Source organism: Hemiscyllium ocellatum, chromosome 23 (assembly GCF_020745735.1).
Source record: "Hemiscyllium ocellatum isolate sHemOce1 chromosome 23, sHemOce1.pat.X.cur, whole genome shotgun sequence".
In the NCBI taxonomy this organism is placed as follows: Eukaryota; Metazoa; Chordata; class Chondrichthyes; order Orectolobiformes; family Hemiscylliidae; genus Hemiscyllium; species Hemiscyllium ocellatum.
Genome location: NC_083423.1, coordinates 30,518,779 through 30,538,669, shown reverse-complemented (window position 1 = coordinate 30,538,669; position 19,891 = coordinate 30,518,779). Strand labels below are relative to the sequence as shown.

The window sequence follows — 19,891 nt, the reverse complement described above, 5'->3', positions numbered from 1 at the left end:
CCAGGAGGACCAGTTCCAATACCGTACAGCCCAGATGGCCTCCTTCTTCAAAGACCGCAGATTCTCCCCAGACATGATCGACGATGCCCTCCACCGCATCTCCTCCACTTCCCGCTCCTCCGCTCGAGCCCCGCCCCTCCAACGGCCACCAGGACAGAACCCCACTGGTTCTCACCTACCACCCCACCAACCTCCGTATACAGCGCATCATCCGCCGTCATTTCCGCCACCTCCAAATGGACCCTACCACCCGGGATATATTTCCCTCCCCTATCAGCGTTCCGAAAAGACCACTCCCTCCGTGACTCCCTCGTCAGGTCCACACCCCCCACCAACCCAACCTCCACTCCCAGCACCTTCCCCTGCAACCGCAGGGAATGCAAAACTTGCGCCCACACCTCTGCAGACCTCACTTTTTACTCCAAGAATTTAGCCTACTGAGTCTGTTCTGCCATTTAATAATCATGGCTGATTGAACACTTCAGTATCTATTATCCATGATATCACCATAACCCTTTACATCATTGGTAATCAGAAATCTATCTCTACATTAAACATGCTCAAAGATTTAGCTTACGTGGCTCTCTGGGGAAAAAGAATTCTGAAGATTTGCAACCCTGTGAGCAAAAAAAAACTTCTCTTGTTCCTAATCTCCCTTCTTTTTAAAATTGTGCCTCCTGGTTCTAGGCACTCAATCCAGGGGAAACATCTTACTAGCACCTTGCCGGTCTGCCTAACTCTAAATATTTTGTATGTTTCAATACGATCATGTCTCATTGTTCAAAACTATAGAGAATACAGGTCCTGTTTTGTCCCCTCTCCATTGGACAGTTCCACCATCTTGAGAACAAGTTTGGTGAACTTTTGTTGCCATGCTCTCTATGGCATTTTCTTCCAGAAGCAAGAAGATCAAAACTGCACACAGCATCCAGGAGTGTCTAACTAAACTTCTGTAAAACTAAAGCAATACTCCTTTACACAAATACCAGGACTATTATCTTTCAGCACCACGGCATGATGGCTCAGTGGTTAGCACTGCTGCCTCACGCCACCAGGGACCCAGGTTCGATTTTTGCCTCGGCGACTGTCTGTGTGGAATTTGCACATTCTCCCAGTGTCTGCGCAGGTTTTGTCCGGGTGCTCCCATTTCCTCCCACATCTAAAAGATGTGTAGGTTATGTGAATTGGCTGAATTAAATTGCCCATAGTGTTCAGGGATGTGTAGGTTCTGTGCATTAGTCAGGGGCAAATGTAGAGGAATGGGTTTCGGTGGGATACTCTTCTGACGGCTGGTGTGGATTTGTTGGGCCGAAGGGCCTGTTTCCACACTGCAGGGATTCAAATTCTAATTCTTGCTATTAATAATTTCCTTCAAGTCCTAATTCTTCCGAATTACTTTGTTCCCTAATTCTGCTCGATTTCTTGTATCTTCCTCAATGAAAACAAACATAAATTAAGCATATATAGTTTCTTTGCCATTTCTCTATAGCACATTTTAAATTCTCTTGACTCTGCCTGTAATGGACACATGTTTGAATAATCCAAACATTTCCTTCTTTACATGTCTATCGAAGTCAGTTTTTAATCAAAATTGCACTCCTATTCGATTTTCCCTTTCTATATCAGCTAAAACCAAACATAACCTCCAAAACAAATCATTAGTGCAAGGCATCTTTAGCTATACAACCAATATTTTATTCATTTGAAGTGACAATCTAATAATTTGTTGATCAAACAGTCTATTTTCCTACTTCGCTTCACACAGTTATATAATAATTAATTCACGTCCTCTTTTCAAGCTAATCTTGTCTTTAATTATTGCCAAATAAAATTAACTAATAAGTCCATATAAATACAACCTTACATACTAATTCTTGCAAAAATTCAATGATTCTCAACATAAGTTCATCAAAAAAGGAATATTTTTGTACCTGTACGTTTTAAATGGAACCAAACATCTTTTAATGTCCAGAACATATGCTTTAACTGCAGCAGAAAAGAAAAGATCTTGTTGTACTTGCTCATGCAGCTTTCTGTGATTACAATGTTGAGGGGCCAATTCACCTATACAACCATACAGGAAAAAGAAATATAATGCTCATTATTGAGACTGGGTAATTATATACAATCTGATATCAATTTCAAAACAAGCATATTTACACTCTATTCTTCTCTATTCCGAAAATAACTTCCTCTCAAAAGTTGTCTGGTAACTTTGGTAACTTACAACTCATTATGAAGCATAATAAATTTATGTTCTGGTATTCAGTTCATATACAACTGAAGTGAGACGTCACATTTTTGAATATCACCAAACTTTAAATAAAGCAAAGCCCCATTATTGAGAGGATTCATCACCACAATGGTGAGTTTAACTTAGTGTCGTGCTTAGCTGTATATTTATATCAATTGTTTTTGAATGCATAATATTTTCATTCTGCACAAAATATAATAACTTGTTTAGAATAGCTCACTTTTGCTTAAGGCTTGTTTGAAAGGATTTGTAAATTTGTTCAACATTCATAAAAAGTTTTAGGAATAAAAAAATGTCATAAACCAACAGGTTCTTTGTTTAAACTCAATCCCATTTTTCTGCATTTTCATCAAGCCAATCTATTCCTTCTTTCTTGAAGAATACATATAACGTCCATTCGATTCACTTATACCAATAGTTTCAAGTGATTTAGTTAGAGACATATTTCATATACATTGCAATATTTTTGGATGACACAATCAGTCAAATTTCCCCAATTACTCATGTCAAAATAACTGTTGAATACTGTTGAAACTGATCGCTTTTATTTGAAACTTTCGTCAGCATGATCAATGTGTTTTATCAACCTCTTTAAAACTCAGAAACATTACTAATAATTTTGATAAGAACACACAAAATCATTTGACTTTCTTTCAGAATAAATTCAGATCCTTAAATACATAACTTCTTCTTGGGGTCTAATGCAATATTTGTCCAAAGATAATAATATTATATTTATTGCCAAGTGATCAGTGCAAAGCACAATTATACTGAATCTGTATGTAAAAAAAAACTTTCCATTTTCAAGTCCAACCTGTTACTAATGAACGTGGGTTCATTAAGTTTTCTTTCTCCTGTTAATGAAACAAGATAACATATTCCCACAATATTTTCATTATATTCATCCAAACTCTGTTGACCAGTATGCTGTGTGACTATTGCATTCAATAAGTACTGTTAGTTTTGTTCACATTGAACTGCACCTTCCACCACTAGCTGTTTCTCTAAAGATTCAAATCCTTTTGAAAATATTGTATCGTGTCTCATTATTTGTTCTGCAAGTTAGATTTAAACAGGGTTCAGCTCTCACACCGCCTGAGGTTACCATTAAGGACTATCCTTCTCAACTTTTCCCCTCACACAAAGTATAATGCAAAAACCACCAGCAGTGATACAGTCATAGCTGCACTGCACAGAAACAGATCCTTCAGTCCAAATTATCCATACTGACCAGATTTCCCACTTTAACTTAGTCTCATTTGCCCCAGTCATTTCTCTCTAATGAGAGAGCAACCCTATGATTTGTTAAGACTATGCTGATTTTTACTCTTATTTATCCTCTCTCCAATTCATTGTAACTCAATTTTATAAGTGCACTATAACCTCTTGTTCCCGAACATTCTGAGCTGGAAAGGTTAGAGTGCACTGCCAAACTTAATTGTTTGATCTTCCCTTGGCACTAACTCTGTTAGAAACTTAGTCTATAAATGAATACTTTTGTCATTTTTGTATTTATTTATTAATGCTCAAATTGCCTAAATGAAAGCACATTCAAACAAATTATTAGAAATAAAAGATATTTAAATCTCTAAGAAAACATTCTGACCTTGTATCTTAGTTCCAAACAGTTCAAGGCATCAGATGCATTGGGCTTGAACACTTCTGGCAGATATTTAAGAGCAAACGTCAGATTAGAGGCGAGCTTGGAATCTCCATGAAGACTATACTGCAAAGCTTTGTTCAAGATTGAATTCAGAACCAAAGGATTCAGAAGTTCTCCAGGGGTTTGTCCAGATCCAAGCTATTTAAATAATAATAATAATTTCAGTCCATTTCACAATTGGTCTACAAAACTCATGGGAATTAAGTTATGAGCATTTATTAAATTAAAACATAAGCATAAATATCAGTGCTATACTAATCAATCTCAATTTCACAAGTTTAGCTTTTAAACAACTGATATCTGTTTGAATTCTACTGAAACATAAATAAAAATTAATTTTCAGTTTTTTTAAAACAAAGCATGCGTTACTGTGATATACTGGGTTAGACAGTGGCCTTTCAGTTCACTTGCTCTGCCTGCTGGCAATAAGATTAGAGTGTGTAAATGAGAAAGTTTATAGCCTTAAAACTTGTCCTTAAACATTTAGACTAAAATGTAATTTTGAATTATAGAACACATTTGCTGCACACTAGAAAACAAACAGGCAGGGAGGGTAAGACAATTAAAAACATTTGCCTTAACATCGGTGAATCTGTATAAACAGGACACAGAGTGATAACATTCCTGGCTGTTCCTTTGTGAAATTAATAACAATAGTCGATTCTGACCTTGAAACAAAACTTGGTATCAATTCACTTCACTCCTGAATTACTATCCTTCACGATTATCCGTTATCTGTCTAGTTCAGAACATGCAGTCCTTTTGTTAACTTTTTGTGTTTGTGACAGCACAGCTTATGTAAACTTATATATACTTATGTATAAAAGTTGTCTGTTTGTGATAGTACAATAGCGTAGCCTGACAGGGCTCTTGAAGGAAGAGTGATTTCCTACTCTCCTGGGTTATTAGAATCCAGTTAGCTTGGTTAGTAGGTATCAGTGTTATGTTGTAACAGTGATTCTATTAGTAAATGAAGGGGATAATCAAACTAAACTAAGAGTTTTTTTTAATTCCAGACTACCAAAGATACGATCTCCGGGACGAACCAAGAGAGACTTACAGGTTGAGTTCATAAGGAAATCCCTGGACCATCTCAAACCTGTACTTTATCATAAGTTTGCCCTTTTCCATTCAGCTGCTAGTGGGATTTTGATTTGGCTTTAAACAAGCAATCTCAGTCAGAGAAGCCGGAGGATGAATAATGTATCAAATAGGAAACGGTCACACTGGTTCATTATGGCTGCTCCCTGAGGACTGGGCTAAGATACATGGCAGGCTGCAATTACCTTTATTAAACAGATGTTGCATTCCAGTCCTAATGAAGGAAACAAAATCCAGAACATTTTGTGATAATGATTTTAAACTTGTACAGTGTACTCAGCTTGTAAACAAACAAGCTACAACAGAGTAGAGAAATTTGTTAACTTTATTTCATTGTTTCAAAGTTAGGGCTACTGAAGGTGCTTGGATGGGTCGTGACAACAGATAGTCCATCTTTCTTCTATAGTTGACTCCAAGTGTATCTACTTATGCAACAACACACTGGGTGTTCTAAAAATGGCTCCCTCTTGTGGCTTGAACCAAGTACTGCCAGTTTCTACATGTTTCTTCAAACACTCAGACAAGCCAAGCAGACAAATAGAAAGATGAGGCCTTTTCAGAATCATAAGCTACTTTTTCCCAGAGATGTGAAACTACTGAATGACAGGATTGGAAGAAGGAGTTTAGATATTAGACAATAATTCCCACAATTTTATCTTTAATCGTGTGAAGATTGCAAGCTTTTTGCTTCAAATACTTCAGAGACGTGCACTCTATTCTCAAGATTGCAACTATATCAAGTAACAAATCTTCAAAGCTAGGTCACATATTAAGACAACAAAAACACACGATGAAAAGCGCTGGTTTAAACAATTGTTAGCCAATCCAAAATCAAGTAAAATTGATAACTATCCCTAACTATTCAAATTTACCTTTTCAAAGAGCATATCACTAAGTGATTGGGCAAACTCTCCATCTTCCATCAAAAGGAAATGTCTTAGTGCTTCAAAGTTCTGTTCAATGTTCAGTTCCACAAACAAATAATCTATTATGGCTTTATTTACCAGTGAAGCCCTAGAAAATTTGGAAGGAGGGAATGAAAATAGTTCATTTTAATAAAATCAATTTAACAAGTAAAAATGAAGAAAACTGTTTACAATTTTCTCAGTATGTGCATTTGTTTCAGTGGCCATTCAGACAAATGTAAAATATTTATTCGGTGTGTGAAGTTCATTAATTTTAATCGATTTTTAATGCAGTTACTAGCCTCCCACATTCTACATTCCTAAACTTGGAATCATCCAAAATTCACAAGTCAACATTGTATCTCACACTAGATTCTATTCACCTGATTTTCTGTGCTTACTGATCTTCATTGACTGTCAGTTAAGCAATATTTTGGTTTAAGCATTCAGCCACATGCACATGCCATCGTGTGGCCACAGAAGTGTCTGCACATGCACCACAGACATAGGTGGTGATGTCGATAGCACAGCAAATGCAGATGGCCCCTGTGGAGTGCCTTGTGATGCTTTACTAAAAACAACTATGTACATGCATATTCCTCTAAACATATTTTGTTCCTCCACAGCCGCTACCAGACAGGTTTCTCAAGCAAATTTCAGATTTCCAATAACTGCAGTATTTTGCTTTTATATATATGTACATATGTTGTTTCAATTAGCATCCTATTATTGTCAAATTTACTTTGAAACTTACATCTGTCAAACTCAAAACTTGTAAATTGAAGTGGTGATTTAATAGAATTTAAATTTTAACTGTCATTTTCCTTCTCAAATTATCTTTCCTGGCCTATTCTTTTCCAGATTTTCAGTATATGAAATGTGGCTCTGAGTCAGAGCTCTTAAAATTAACGTGCTGATCTGCATCACTAACTGAAAGAAATTGTTACCGTGACAATAGCCATTTCAGTCAAAAATACTTACTGTGCTATAAGCGGAGCTGTGATGGAATGCTTCATTAGTACTGGAAGTGAGATGAGACTACTTGCTTGCACTGCTGTTGCATCTGTTGCTCTACGAACTGAAGGATCCAAGGGCAATAAATCGGGTTCACTTATCACATTCTGAAGTAGATGCGTGATAGGTGGCTCAGCTGAAACAACAAATAATGTACACAAACTTAAAATCAAGTCCGAAGAATTAAAAGATGAATTCAGTAATCACGTGTTGCCAGAGTGAAACTTCATTCAAAAGGAGCATAGGTTAGAGAATTGGTGCAACAATCTTGTAACTCTAGTTTTAGCTCAACCACCTTTTGAATAAAAGTCCACATTTCAGTGAATCACTACTGCCACTTATCTAGAAATTTCTACCAGTCATCCAGGCAAGAGGCGACACCCCTTATAATCTTTGGGAAATAAGGTTTAGAAATATCAGGCAAGTCAAAAATCCTTATGCATTTGAAAAGATTTTAAAACAGCTATGCTTCAATATGTATATTAATTTCATTATAAACAAAATGAAGTGATCCCTTCAAGGGCATCTGTGTTTTATCATTAATACTAATGATACAAATCCATTTTCTAATTTCAGGTTGTATTCCTCTTTTCTCAGATCCATTAAATTCTTATTTGCTTTTCAACAGAAGAGATATCACTTCGCATTTTCCTAAAAGCTACTGGTATAGATATTTCCTTTGTTGTGGTTCTGCTCGCTGAGCTGGAAGTTTTTGCTGCAAACGTTTCGTTCCCTGGCTAGGGAACATCATCAGTGCTGTTGGAGCCTCGTGTGAAGCGCTGCTTTGATGTTTCTTCCGGTATTTATATTGGTTTGTTCTTGCCGCTTCCGGGTGTCAGTTTCAGCTGCAGTGATTTGTATGTGGGGTCCAGGTCGATGTGTCTGTTGATGGATGTTCTTGCCGTTTCCGGGTGTCAGTTTCAGCTGTAGTGGTTTGTATATGGTGTCCAGGTCAATGTGTCTGTTGATGGAGTTTGGGGATGAACGCCATGGCATGGCATTCATCCCCAAAGTCCATCAACAGACACATTGACCTGGACACCATATACAAACCACTACAGCTGAAACTGACACCCGGAAACGGCAAGAACATCCATCAACAGACACATCGACCTGGACCCCACATACAAATCACTGCAGCTGAAACTGACACCCGGAAGCGGCAAGAACAAACCAATATAAATACCGGAAGAAACATCAAAGCAGCGCTTCACACGAGGCTCCAACAGCACTGATGATGTTCCCTAGCCAGGGAACGAAACGTTTGCAGCAAAAACTTCCAGCTCGGCGAGCAGAACCACAACAACGGATACCCGAGCTACAAATCTTCAATCAGATTTTATAGATATTTCCTAACCAACCTGTTCAGAGATGATATTACACATCTCTTGAGCAGGTGGGAATCGAATCCAGGTTTCCTGAACCAGAGGATGAGACACTACCACTGTGCTACAAGTGCCCCTAAGCAATTATATACTGTTGCTGATTAAAATCATTATTTTTGAAAAAAAAGTCATTTCACATTAATATAGGATAAATAGATAAATTCAGAAACCCAGTAGAAGTCAAATTTGTCATCAATCACAGGGGCTTGCTTACATGCATTTATGACAGCAATCGTGAGCCAGTAACCCTACTTCAACACTCAGCAAGTGATTCAAAGATTTCTCTATGTCTAAAAGAGCAAGAAAAACGTCTTTAGCGGTTTTCTTTAACGCCACAAAGAAATACAGCCATTTTAATATTAAATTTTATAATGCTTTCAGTGACAAGTATCAAAATAATACATTTGAAATATATTCTTCAAACAGTACATACTCACACATCAATTCATAATTATCCCGGTAATGTTCTACACAATACTGGTCTGCCAAGCTTTTGAGATAGGCCTGTTCTTTCTCCCATGTTGAATTCTCAATAGCTGCTTCTTGGATAGGTTCTGTTGCAAAGCGCACATGGTCACTTGCTGTATCCATGAGAACTTGTTCTGTAGATTCTGAATCACACTCATTTCTTTCTTGAGGACAAACCCTATGCAGTTCTAATGAGTTTTTATTCTGAAAGATAAAAATAATAATTCACCTTCTAGAACCCGATTTTTGTCAACTATACATATGGGCATTTAGCTAAAAAAAATTCAATATACTAACCACATGCATAAAATCTACACTGATTAAAAATGTACTTGCATTGATTTGGAAATCCTTTCAATTAAGATCTTGTGGTTGCAGAAATAACAATTCGTTATAAAATTCAAGTAAAATGACAAACCATAAGCAGCCATAATCATACAAAAAGGATATAATGTGTAGCAATTATGTTTTGAAGCTAGCAACCCAAGGAATTGGACGATTATTTGGACAATACAAATTCAAATTCTCCTACAGCAGTCTGTTCTTAGGTGGTTGGCCTGCTATTAAAACTATTTTAAGGCGGCTGGGTGCCTGCATTTGAACTTAGCTTTCTTGTTCCACTCCACTCACCCACTGCCAGGCTCCTGAGTAACCTGGACAGACAACTGAGGTGCAAAGGACTGGCCCTGCCAAATGCCTTTATTGTTCTGCTTTTGTGCCAGAAGGAGATCGTTCCTGGTCTACTAACCTAACATCCATCCCATCCTGAAAGCCATTGAAGATTTTGATGACTTTCTGACTGCTATCCCAGCCAGCCTATTAATCTCACTAACTGCTGTCTGGGAAACCAATTGGAAGGAAATTTGAAACATGTGACAGGACTCGAGGGAAACGCTTACAGATTTCTTATCTCCAAAGCTTTCCAGTGTAGCATGCCTGCTGCCCCTCAACTTTTTCCATGCCCTGGAACTTTCACTGGTCATTATTTCATTTCATCAGGAAGCACATTAGGGTCAAGTGTTCTCCACAATAACCGGCAACAAAAATATTGACTGAATTCCATATCAAAGACAAAATACCTCATCTTGAGAGCACGTGGTTTGAAGAGGCTGGAGAGATGCTGCGTTTTCTGAACTACCCTTTTTGGGATTTTCACAGTTACCTGCAAATGATAATTAAGGGACAAATATGAACACATTTCAGCAACTTCACGATAATACTGAAAATCTAAATAATTTGCATCGTACAATAAAGCAACTTGTAACTTATATGCTAATCAATATATGAATGCCAAGATATGAATAGTTTAATTAGCTGTAACACATATAGGTTTTTGTTTATTTTTACTTCACAGATAACAGTAGAGAATAATAAAATTTCAGTTGCTATGAAAATGGTTGCACTGTCGAAGCTGCGAATCCCAGCAATGGCCTTGCATTTCCTACCTTGTGATTCATTTTTTACTTCATTTTGATTTTCGTTTAGGTCAAGTTCAGGACTCTGAAGAGTTGTGCCCAGTTTGGATTTGACAGTGTTTTCGACTTTTTTTTCAGGGCTAATAGTGTGTATAACATTTGCATTTTGTATTTCATCCGATTTATTTGACACCATTCTTCCTACTTGTATTTCTTTGTTATACAATATTTCTTGCACTGTAGAACCAGTTGAAGGACCAACACAAGCCTTTTGTCTTGGGATCAAATTTGCTTCCACATCTGGTGACCATTCTCCTATCCTGATATTTGAATAAGAAGGATGCTGAAAAGATGCGCAACCAAATACGGGGGTTTCTACATTAGGTGCAGGTTGTCCAATGTTAATTGGAGGTTGTGCTGATTCACTGCAAATATTCCATTGTGCTTCAGATGGTGCACTACCAGACACACTCATGCCAAGCTGAATGTTGCTTTGTGACACATGGCCATGGATGTTCCATCTAGCTCGATATGGCTCTACATTAGAAACATACTCACCAACTTGTATGTTGGCTTGTGATGCATGCCCATGGATATTTGCCTGTGGCCAAGACTGTTCAATATTTGAAACATGCTCACCAACTTGTATATTGCTTTTTGACACATGCCCATGAATATTCCATCGTGGTCGAGATGGCTCAACATTACTCATATGATCACTAACCCGTATGTTTGATTCTGAAACATGCCCATGAACATTCCATTGTGGTCTGGCTGGTTCAACACTGGCTATGTATTCACTTGTATTTAGGTTTGAATGAGGCACAGAACCATGAATATTGGTGTGCGGGCCTGAAGGCATATGATCTGTTGCATAGCCTGCAGCTCTGATGTGTGAAGCGGAATGATGTCCATGAACTTGCCACTGGGGCGTTTCTAAATCCACCTCTGAAGGTTTTTTGCCCTGTAACATTTTATGAGAAGCTGCAGAAGCCGTTGAAGAAATACTGAAATCATATTTATCTTTGTCAATTGCAATGTCTTTTTTCTCATCTGATAGTTCTGAACCTATTTCCTTCAGAGCCAGATCAAGTATTGGGTCTTGTTTAACTGTTTCAAGGATAGTTCCAGGTTGCTGTTGCTCACTTGGAAGAAAATCCTCAAAACTAATATCAAGTAAGCTTACTTCGTTCTGATTAGGATTACTACAAACAGGCTGATCTTGTGAATCAGAGTCCAGGGAAGCTTCATGTTGGGGTTCAACCTTATAAAGATGGACCCTTGATTGTAGGGGCACTTCTTGGAAGAGAAGTAAATCAGTCTGTGCAGCTACAGTTGAGGTTGCTTCATTCACTGGTGCATATAGATTTTCCTTCTTGTTGAGTATTCTGTTTTCATATGATGTGGCCTGAAACAAAGTTGAACAATGGCATTTAATATATTACAAAAAAACTTATTCAATATGGGTCCAAAATTCCTATCCTCACTAATTTTAGCAACAAGTCAAAAATAGAAATGATCAATACTATTTGCTAAAAATAAGGGACAATATTTGTTCCCACAGTGCCCTGTGTTCATCATCTTGTGTGTCAAAAAAAATACAAAAAGCAAATATTTGGGGATGAAATGCAGCTGCAGTACTATACCTCAAAGCTCAACTCTTGAGAATCAGAACCTTTATTCAATGGTTCATGATGCCGCAGATCCAATCCAGCAATTACATCCAATTTCTCCCTCTGATCTCCAAATGGCAACCTCTCTAGCAATGCCTGAGAGGTTAAAAAAGTTAAGGATAAGCAATAAATGGAAAACGTTTATTTTTAAAAATCATATTACAAGTCGTACAATTTGAACATACAATCAAGTACTTGCCCAACTACCTGAAGCTTTTTTTGATCATTGTGGAAAAAGTCAGTACGTGCAGTTTCTAACTTGTGCCTCTGAATTTTCCACAAGGCTCTCTGTTCTCGTTTTGCTGCTTCCTCTGATAAGTTGCTGTAATGTTCAATTAACTGTTGTCTGAAATAAAGTAAATTTAAATTTTATCTTAAAACTGCAAAGATCCCCAAATGAGAATCTCCTTAGTCAACAATAGATTCAAGTATATAGAAAAACATTGGAGTTTTGATGAAATACCATCAACTTGACATTTTAACTGCCTATCACTCTCCATTGGTGTTGCCTGACAGTACTGTCAGCACTTTTTTAAAACTTCAGTCTTGGAAATTAAAAAGTACTGAATTTGATGTTCACTATCATGTTAAAAACTTCACAAAATTAAACTTGGGGTGAATGGTATAAACTACAGTATTTATTAGAGGGTCAATGTCAGATAGATAACCTAGTAGAATCTTTTTATGGTCACTGAAAATATGGACAATAATATGACAATGCATATTGCCTGCACTGGCTTTTGAAAGAGCTTGTGAGGTTCTGCCTAATTTGCACTGCAATTTTGAAGCAAATCAGTGACATAGCTTTTCAGATGGCACAATTAAGTTCAAGAAGCTAGACAGATACCTGGGAAGGCGGCAAGTAGACAAAATTACCACAAATGATATGGGCAAGGCCAACATCAATCGCTTTGAATATAAGAGAATTACAACTGAATATTTGTTTCTGGGTGAGAGACTAAAAATGTGACGAACAAAAGAATTAGGCACATGTCTACTAAAAGCTAGATTAGAAAATAAATCAAAAAGGCTAACTGATACTCGTCCTGATGGAACTGGAATACAAAGATTAGGAAGGAAAGCTTCAGATTTACAGAGCCTTGGTAAGCTCATAGGCCCTTTCGGTGACTGCACCTCAGGAAAGGTATGTGGTTTTGGAGGGGTTTTAGTGTAGATTCATCAGAATTATGCCAAGGTTTCAAGATAAAATTATGAGCATGGCCTTCAAAAACGAGACTTTTATTCAGTGAAGCACACACTGTTGAAGAGTTTATCAAACGTGGTCTTTAAAATAATTCAACAGAGCCAACAGAAAATTTATTTTCTCTCGAGGGAAAATAAAGAACAATAGGGACAATATTAAAAATTAAACAATTTCACCATGTATGGAGGCATTTTTTCAATAGGAGTTGCAGAAATATAGACTTCTTCAAAAGTCTGTGGAAGCTGGTTCAATTGAAATTTAAAAAGTTAATAACGACTGCATTTTATTAGATTAGCTTGTTATGATCTACAGATCAATTATGGGTAAACAGAGTTGAGGTACAAATCAGCATGAACTAAATGAATGGTTCAACAGGTTCAAGGAGCAGAATAATTTATTCCTGTTCCTATGGGAGCTGGGGGCACCACCATTTCAAATCAACAACAATGGTGTTAAGATTCTGAAACTCTGAATTTGGAACATACTAAGAACACAAGATATGAGAAATGAGAAGGAGCAGTTCAAAATGTACAGAATGGGTTGATCATCAATCACTAACAGTAGTGCATATCAGTGTAAATTACAAAACATTGTAACAGAAAATAGATGATGTGTATATTATATTAACAGTTTTGAAACAGCCTAACCCAAAACCAAAATAGGTCTTGGCTGACCTGGTTCCCAAGATATCCAGTCAACATTGAGTTACAATCAGCACTAGCAATACAGTACTGAACAATAAAATCAAAGCAAGTAAATAGAATTCGTGATCAAACAGTACAAGAGTCATCAGATTTTAAGTATTGCGTTCAGCTTTAAGTAGATAGCTTAACAACAACCCAAGAAGTATAATCCACTGACTACAGAAACAACCTATGAAGTAAACTGAATTGTGAGATCCTACTTGAGTTGGGAATAACATTGCAAAATAAAATTATGCAGTGAAATTGCATCGTAAATAGATAAAAACAATAAAGCTTGACATTAATCTTCTCTCCCTGTCCCATCTTCTAATACCATAATGCAGATATTTTCAAGAATGTTATTACCTTGCCCTTCTCTCCAATTCTTCCTTTTTTATTTCCTGGTCTCTAAACGCCTGCAGCTGCATTAAGTCTTTTTCCATTTCTTGACGTTTAGCTGCATTTCGACGCTAAGCAAAATAAAAATTAAACTATTAGATGGTTTCAACTTGGGTACTGTTTTTATAGTAATAGATAAGCACTAACTTTTCAAAACTGTGTATATAACTATTGTTATTTGAGTCAATAGGTGAGATGTTACTGTTACGTCATGGGGTAAAACTTTCCTGCTTAATTTAAACCAGTGACACAGAAAAGATTTATTCCATGCAATAATCTGTGAAAATTTGAGAGGCCAAGAACCATTTAAAGTAAAAGTTAACAACTTTATTCCTTAAAGTCTAACCTATTTAGTCTAGAATAATTACTATTTACAACTCCTTCCTCGAACTTATCTTTTACTTTCCCTTCAAGAATACCAGTTCGATAAAACCCCTGATTAAAATTTACTGAAAAATTGAAGTTTCAAGACCACCCAGTGTTCGAATCTTCTCTATATCTTCTTCTGTAGATTTGCTCTCCAGGACGGTGTTGATGTTTTTCTCTATGCAAACTCCTTCTGTAGACAGGTACCTCTCAGAGTTCTGACTAGTAGTCTACATCTGTTGGTCTTTTGGCAGTTCTCTCCCAACTGTTCATTTTTTGCTGGTCTTATACCTCCAAAAGCACTGGATTGTGTTATTGGCTTTTAATATCGTCAATATACTAAATTCAAACTTGATTGGAGTTTGGTATTTTGGGAGTGGGGTTATAATTTAAACTGATTGGCCTAATTCAAATCTGTTTTTGCTTTCAAGCAACCAGCTACACCAATTGTTGGACCAAAAGGTTATATTATATCTTGTTCAGAACACTTGATGCTGTCAGGTAGTTCTGCTAGCTTTTAACTTTCTTAAAAGGTACAGTACACTCACACCTTCATAACATTACTACATTCACTTTACAGGCAACTAACTGTATTTTGCTCAGTATTGTGTATTCAAATGGAGCAAATATCCTAAGGCCAACTGCAGTTTTTCCATTACCTTTCACCTGATAATCAGTTTTTACTTGATGTTGCGTATTTCCTAACTGCAATATTTAATTATTTTAAAACACAATAGAATCTATCTAGAATGTTTTCTTCTAGACAGACATTATTTGCAGAAATACTTAAACAAACAATTTCTATTTCCTACTTCTTGAAGGCATTTGAATCTATTACAATTGAAAATGAGTACCTCTATGTCTTTCTCAAGTTGTTCTTTTAGCTCCAGGAATTGCTCTCGCTTCTTTACATCAGAAGCCTTCCTTTCTGCTATCTGATTAGCTACAGATCAAAAATACAAAAATGAGTGTACCATTTAAGTTATTGTCTGTGACTGAAAACCTTGAAGTTATACCAGTAGCTTACAGTGAACTCAGGGATTTATAGTATATTTACAAGAGAATGAAGCACAGCAATTTTATTTCATATTGTAGATTCATAATCTACAATAATAAAAAACTGTTTAGTACAATTTAAGTGCTTAGCAGCAGAAATATGTCCTTCTATAAAGTTCAATATTCAACCCAACTTTTACTGAATACAGCAGTTAATACAATTCTTATTGTAATTGAATTACATTTCATTTTTTCACTGAATAAAACATCTCAATATTCATACTTTTAACTGATAATTAGATACCCCATAATTTATCTTTACTATAATGTAAATAAAGATTCATATTTATATAATGTTGATCATAATTACCAAATGTCACAAAACACTTTAAAGGTAGAGGAATGTTTGAAGTGTGGCCTCTATTGTAATTTAGGAATTACAGTAAATAGTAAAGTAGGTTTATGTTATTAAGTTTTCAATGTTAACTATACTGGATTGTCAATAAGAGTCTCATTTCCAAATCCTAGACTTCATGGCAATTGTTGTGGCCTGTAGTCATTACGAAAGAATTATTCCACTTTGAGAGATCAACTAGATAATCATAATGACATCCTACAAATTACTGTTTTTTTTCATACAAAGAATACTGTGATTCAGAAAAGAGTCTTATGTTACTTCAAATCAAAACATACTTCTAAATGCAGCCATGGCTCTTGTAGCTGTCCGTTGAGCTTGGACAATCAATTCCTGCTGAGCAATTTCCTTTCTCAGATTCTGAAAGATTAAATTATTGCTTTATCAGTGAAGACTAAGCAAAGGCAACATATTCCTAAGTGGTGCATCACAAATGTTTTGAAATTCAATTTTCAATTTTTAAGAATGACAAACAAACAGCTCAATGTTTTAAAGGAATAGCATGTTACAAGATTCAATTTTTTTAAAATGGGAGAATGAAATTTACACTCTTTCCTCTGGAGGACTAATTCATATATCGTACAATTAATCCAGTCTGTGACTAATAAGCAGCAATATCTTCAGTCCAAAAACCTATTGTTCAGAAACACTAGTTGTCTGGAAATTTTCTGAATACACCCAAGCAACTCTCAGCACTATTCTATTACAGTAATCTGGGACTAAGAATGTAGACAACATTGCATCTGGATAAATAAAACAACTTATATTACTGCTTTGTAATGTTTTATTACTGCTTTATGTTTCAGATCAATATTTATATCCATAGTGGGTTCCGATTCACACACTGTAGTTAGACAAAGTAAACCCTTTCTATAACTCTAAAATTACTTAGTCCCAAGTGTTTTTGATTGGAGAGATTACAAAGGAGTGTTAGGGTCTCTCTTCAGATTAGATGTAGTAAAAGATACAACATACTAAACTCTACTGCATCTTTCACTTTTTTTTGGATGTGGAAGAAATTGGCAGAAAGGTATAACTGAGACTGCTCATACTAGGAAGTATATCAAAAAGGGGTACAAAGAGCACAGCTGTATTTCAAACTATTTATAATAAAAGAAATCCAGACATCCAAGAAGAAAATATTACATGTATCATTACAGTATCTTTCCCCACAAAACATTTTCAGTATGGAGAGACAAAAATTATATTGCAGTGAATTTGTTTTGCAATTTAAATCAAATGCTGTGATGAAGCATTTACTAAATTTTCATATGAACACTCCCAAAATTATAATTTTAAAAGCCAAAAAAAGGTATAAACTTTACAAGGGCAATATGCACAGACATTTAGCACCCACTGTAGGAACTACAGAATTCATCTTAAAATTAAGGTGGAAAATTCTACTTTTAATTGACTTAAGATTTACAATCTCTGGTGAGGTAGCCCTTTTCTTAAGTTTACCTCTGCCTCTCTGCTGATGGAGTTGTAACGAGCTATTCTCTCCATTTGACTGACATAAAGAGCAGAGTCTCTTTCAATCTCCTCCAGTTCCTCCAGGGAAAATGTGACAGAGATGGAGGGAACAGGAATATCAGACCAACAGATGTAATGCTTTAAAAAAAAGCAAATAAATTAGTAAGACCGAAGAGCAAGGACACATGTTTTATCACAATTAAGTATTTATAATTCTATTACTTCTGAAAATAAAACGTTAAACGAGGATAAACGGTGGCACGGGTGCACAGTCGTTAGCACTGCTGCCTCACAGCACCAGGGATCCGGGTTCAATTACCGCCTCAGGCGACTGACTGTGTGGAGTCTGCACATTCTCCCCGTGTTCTGCGTGGGTTTCCTCCGGTTGCTCCGGTTTCCTCCCACAATCCAAAGATGTGCGGGTCAGGTGAATTGGCCATGCTAAATTGCCCGTAGTGTTCGGTCAGGGGTAAATGTAAGGGTATGGGTGGGTTGCGCTTCGGCGGGTCGGTGTAGACTTGTTGGGCCGAAGGGCCTGTTTCCACACTGTAAGTAATCTAATCTAATCTGATAACCACAAGACCCCCTGCTTTGTTTCATGAGTAAAGCAGCCACTTAATATGTTCATACACAGAGGGAGGTCTATCAGCTCAGTTGGCAGGACAGCCGGTATGCAATGCAGTGATGCCATAAACAGGTTGCAATTGCTGCACTAGTTGAGGTTACCACAAAGGCCTCTCCTTCTCAACCTTTTCACTTGCCTGAGGCATGGTGACCTCGCAAGTTAAAACCAGTCATGCTTCTCTAATGAGAGAACAGCTCTGTGATCCAAAAGGACACTGGTGACTTTACCCTCTACTTTTTCATGCCATACAAAAGTTCCCACAGTACTTCTGATTTGTCTTTAAGTAATGGATCATAATCAGGGTACCAACTGAGATGCTGCAAATTACTCCCTGCTAATAGCACAAAAAACCCCATAAAAGTCTGCTTAAGCATAGAGGTCACAAAGAAGGGAAGAATGTGGTCTACTGGTTAAGTTAAGTTGCTCTCTTACTGAGGAACATGACATTTCAACAGTGCTCATAACTAGCATGAAGCATGGAAGAAATAAGCAGAACTTCACTGAAGCCTGAAAGGTAGGAGTGGATATAATGATGCTTTTCTTTCTCTTTTTCGAAGCAAATTTACTGATTTACTAGTTTACTTTCAATGGCATGAATCGACTGGCAAATGTTGACTGACCCATACCATGGATCTTTTAAACATGTCTAAGCACACAAAGTGATTTGTTTACACCACCCACAAATGCTAGCATGCACTAAATAAAAGGAAGCAAGATAAACATTCTGATTCAGGGATTTTAAAGAGAAATTCCATGCAATTTATTTAGCAAGTGTCTGGCACTAACATTTGTTGGCCAATCCTTTCTTTGTAAATAGCAAAATAAAAACATTTTTACTTCCAATGTGAAAAAGATCTTTCAGTTATTATAGAAAAATAATCACGTTACTAGTAAAAACATTGTTAAAGAAATGTAATGTTCTGTTGTCAAAACTTTTCAGTCCTTTTGTTAATGTAGTGTGATTTGTGAACATACTCATAGCAGCTTCAGAATTGTAGTGTATAACTACTTATATGTGACGAAGCTCACCAACATATATCAAACATATTTACAGAGGGCTGATTAACCTCAGGCGCGAGGACCTGAGAGTGGATCACAGAGAGAATGGTCTCTCTGAAACACAGGGGTAGGGAGGGCAATACATAACTGTTGGTGGGTCTATTTGTAGCTGGCAGAAATAGCAGAGCATGATGCGGCGTATTTAGAGGTTGGTGGGGTGGAAGGTGAGGACCGCTCTAACACCAACATCACCATCAAACCAGCAGACACGGGGGTGTGCTGTAGTAGTTTGGTGCACCTATCTTTGTTGTGCTGAAGCCAGGCACCAACTTGTGGACACCACCACCAACTGTCGCCTCGACCACTGCCTCATCTCCCATCACCAAACCATCTTCTCCCATTCCTTCCACAACCTCATCACCTCTGGGGATCTCCCATCCACAGCCTCCAACCTCATAGTCTGGGAGCCCCTCACCACCTGATTCTACCTTATACCCAAAATCCACAAACTTGATGCTCTGGTTGACCCATTGTCTCAGCCTGCTCCTGCCCCACCGAGCCTATCTCTGCATAACTTGACAATGTCCTGTCCCCTTTAGTCCAGGAACTGCCCACCTACACTCAGGACACCACCCACACCCTACACCTCCTTCAAAACTTTCATTTCTCTGGCCTCCAACGGCTTATCCTCACCATGGACGTCCAGTCACTATACACATCTGTCCGCCATGATGAAGGCTCCAAGCCCTCTGTTTTTTCCTCTCATGCTGACCCAACCAGTACCCTTCCACTGACACTCTCATTCAACTGGATGAACTGATCCTCACCCAGAACAACTTCCTTCAATGCTCCC

The 19,891-nt window shown here is 37.2% G+C and overlaps 1 protein-coding gene across 2 annotated transcripts in view; it reads right to left on the bottom strand.

Annotated features, from left to right (window-relative positions):
- Positions 1-19,891, bottom strand: part of LOC132826729 (gamma-tubulin complex component 6-like) — a 55,835-nt gene that overhangs the window by 8,172 nt on the left and 27,772 nt on the right. For both annotated transcript variants that reach the window (XM_060842849.1, XM_060842850.1), the window contains exons 11-23: positions 17,403-17,552; positions 16,220-16,301; positions 15,385-15,473; positions 14,132-14,235; positions 12,086-12,224; positions 11,852-11,974; positions 10,236-11,613; positions 9,870-9,952; positions 8,760-8,994; positions 6,905-7,073; positions 5,891-6,032; positions 3,861-4,055; positions 1,932-2,064 (exon numbers count right to left, since the gene is read on the bottom strand). In XM_060842849.1, the coding sequence (XP_060698832.1) occupies positions 1,932-2,064; positions 3,861-4,055; positions 5,891-6,032; positions 6,905-7,073; positions 8,760-8,994; positions 9,870-9,952; positions 10,236-11,613; positions 11,852-11,974; positions 12,086-12,224; positions 14,132-14,235; positions 15,385-15,473; positions 16,220-16,301; positions 17,403-17,552 (3,022 nt within the window). The remainder of the gene's footprint in view (positions 1-1,931; positions 2,065-3,860; positions 4,056-5,890; positions 6,033-6,904; positions 7,074-8,759; positions 8,995-9,869; positions 9,953-10,235; positions 11,614-11,851; positions 11,975-12,085; positions 12,225-14,131; positions 14,236-15,384; positions 15,474-16,219; positions 16,302-17,402; positions 17,553-19,891) is intronic.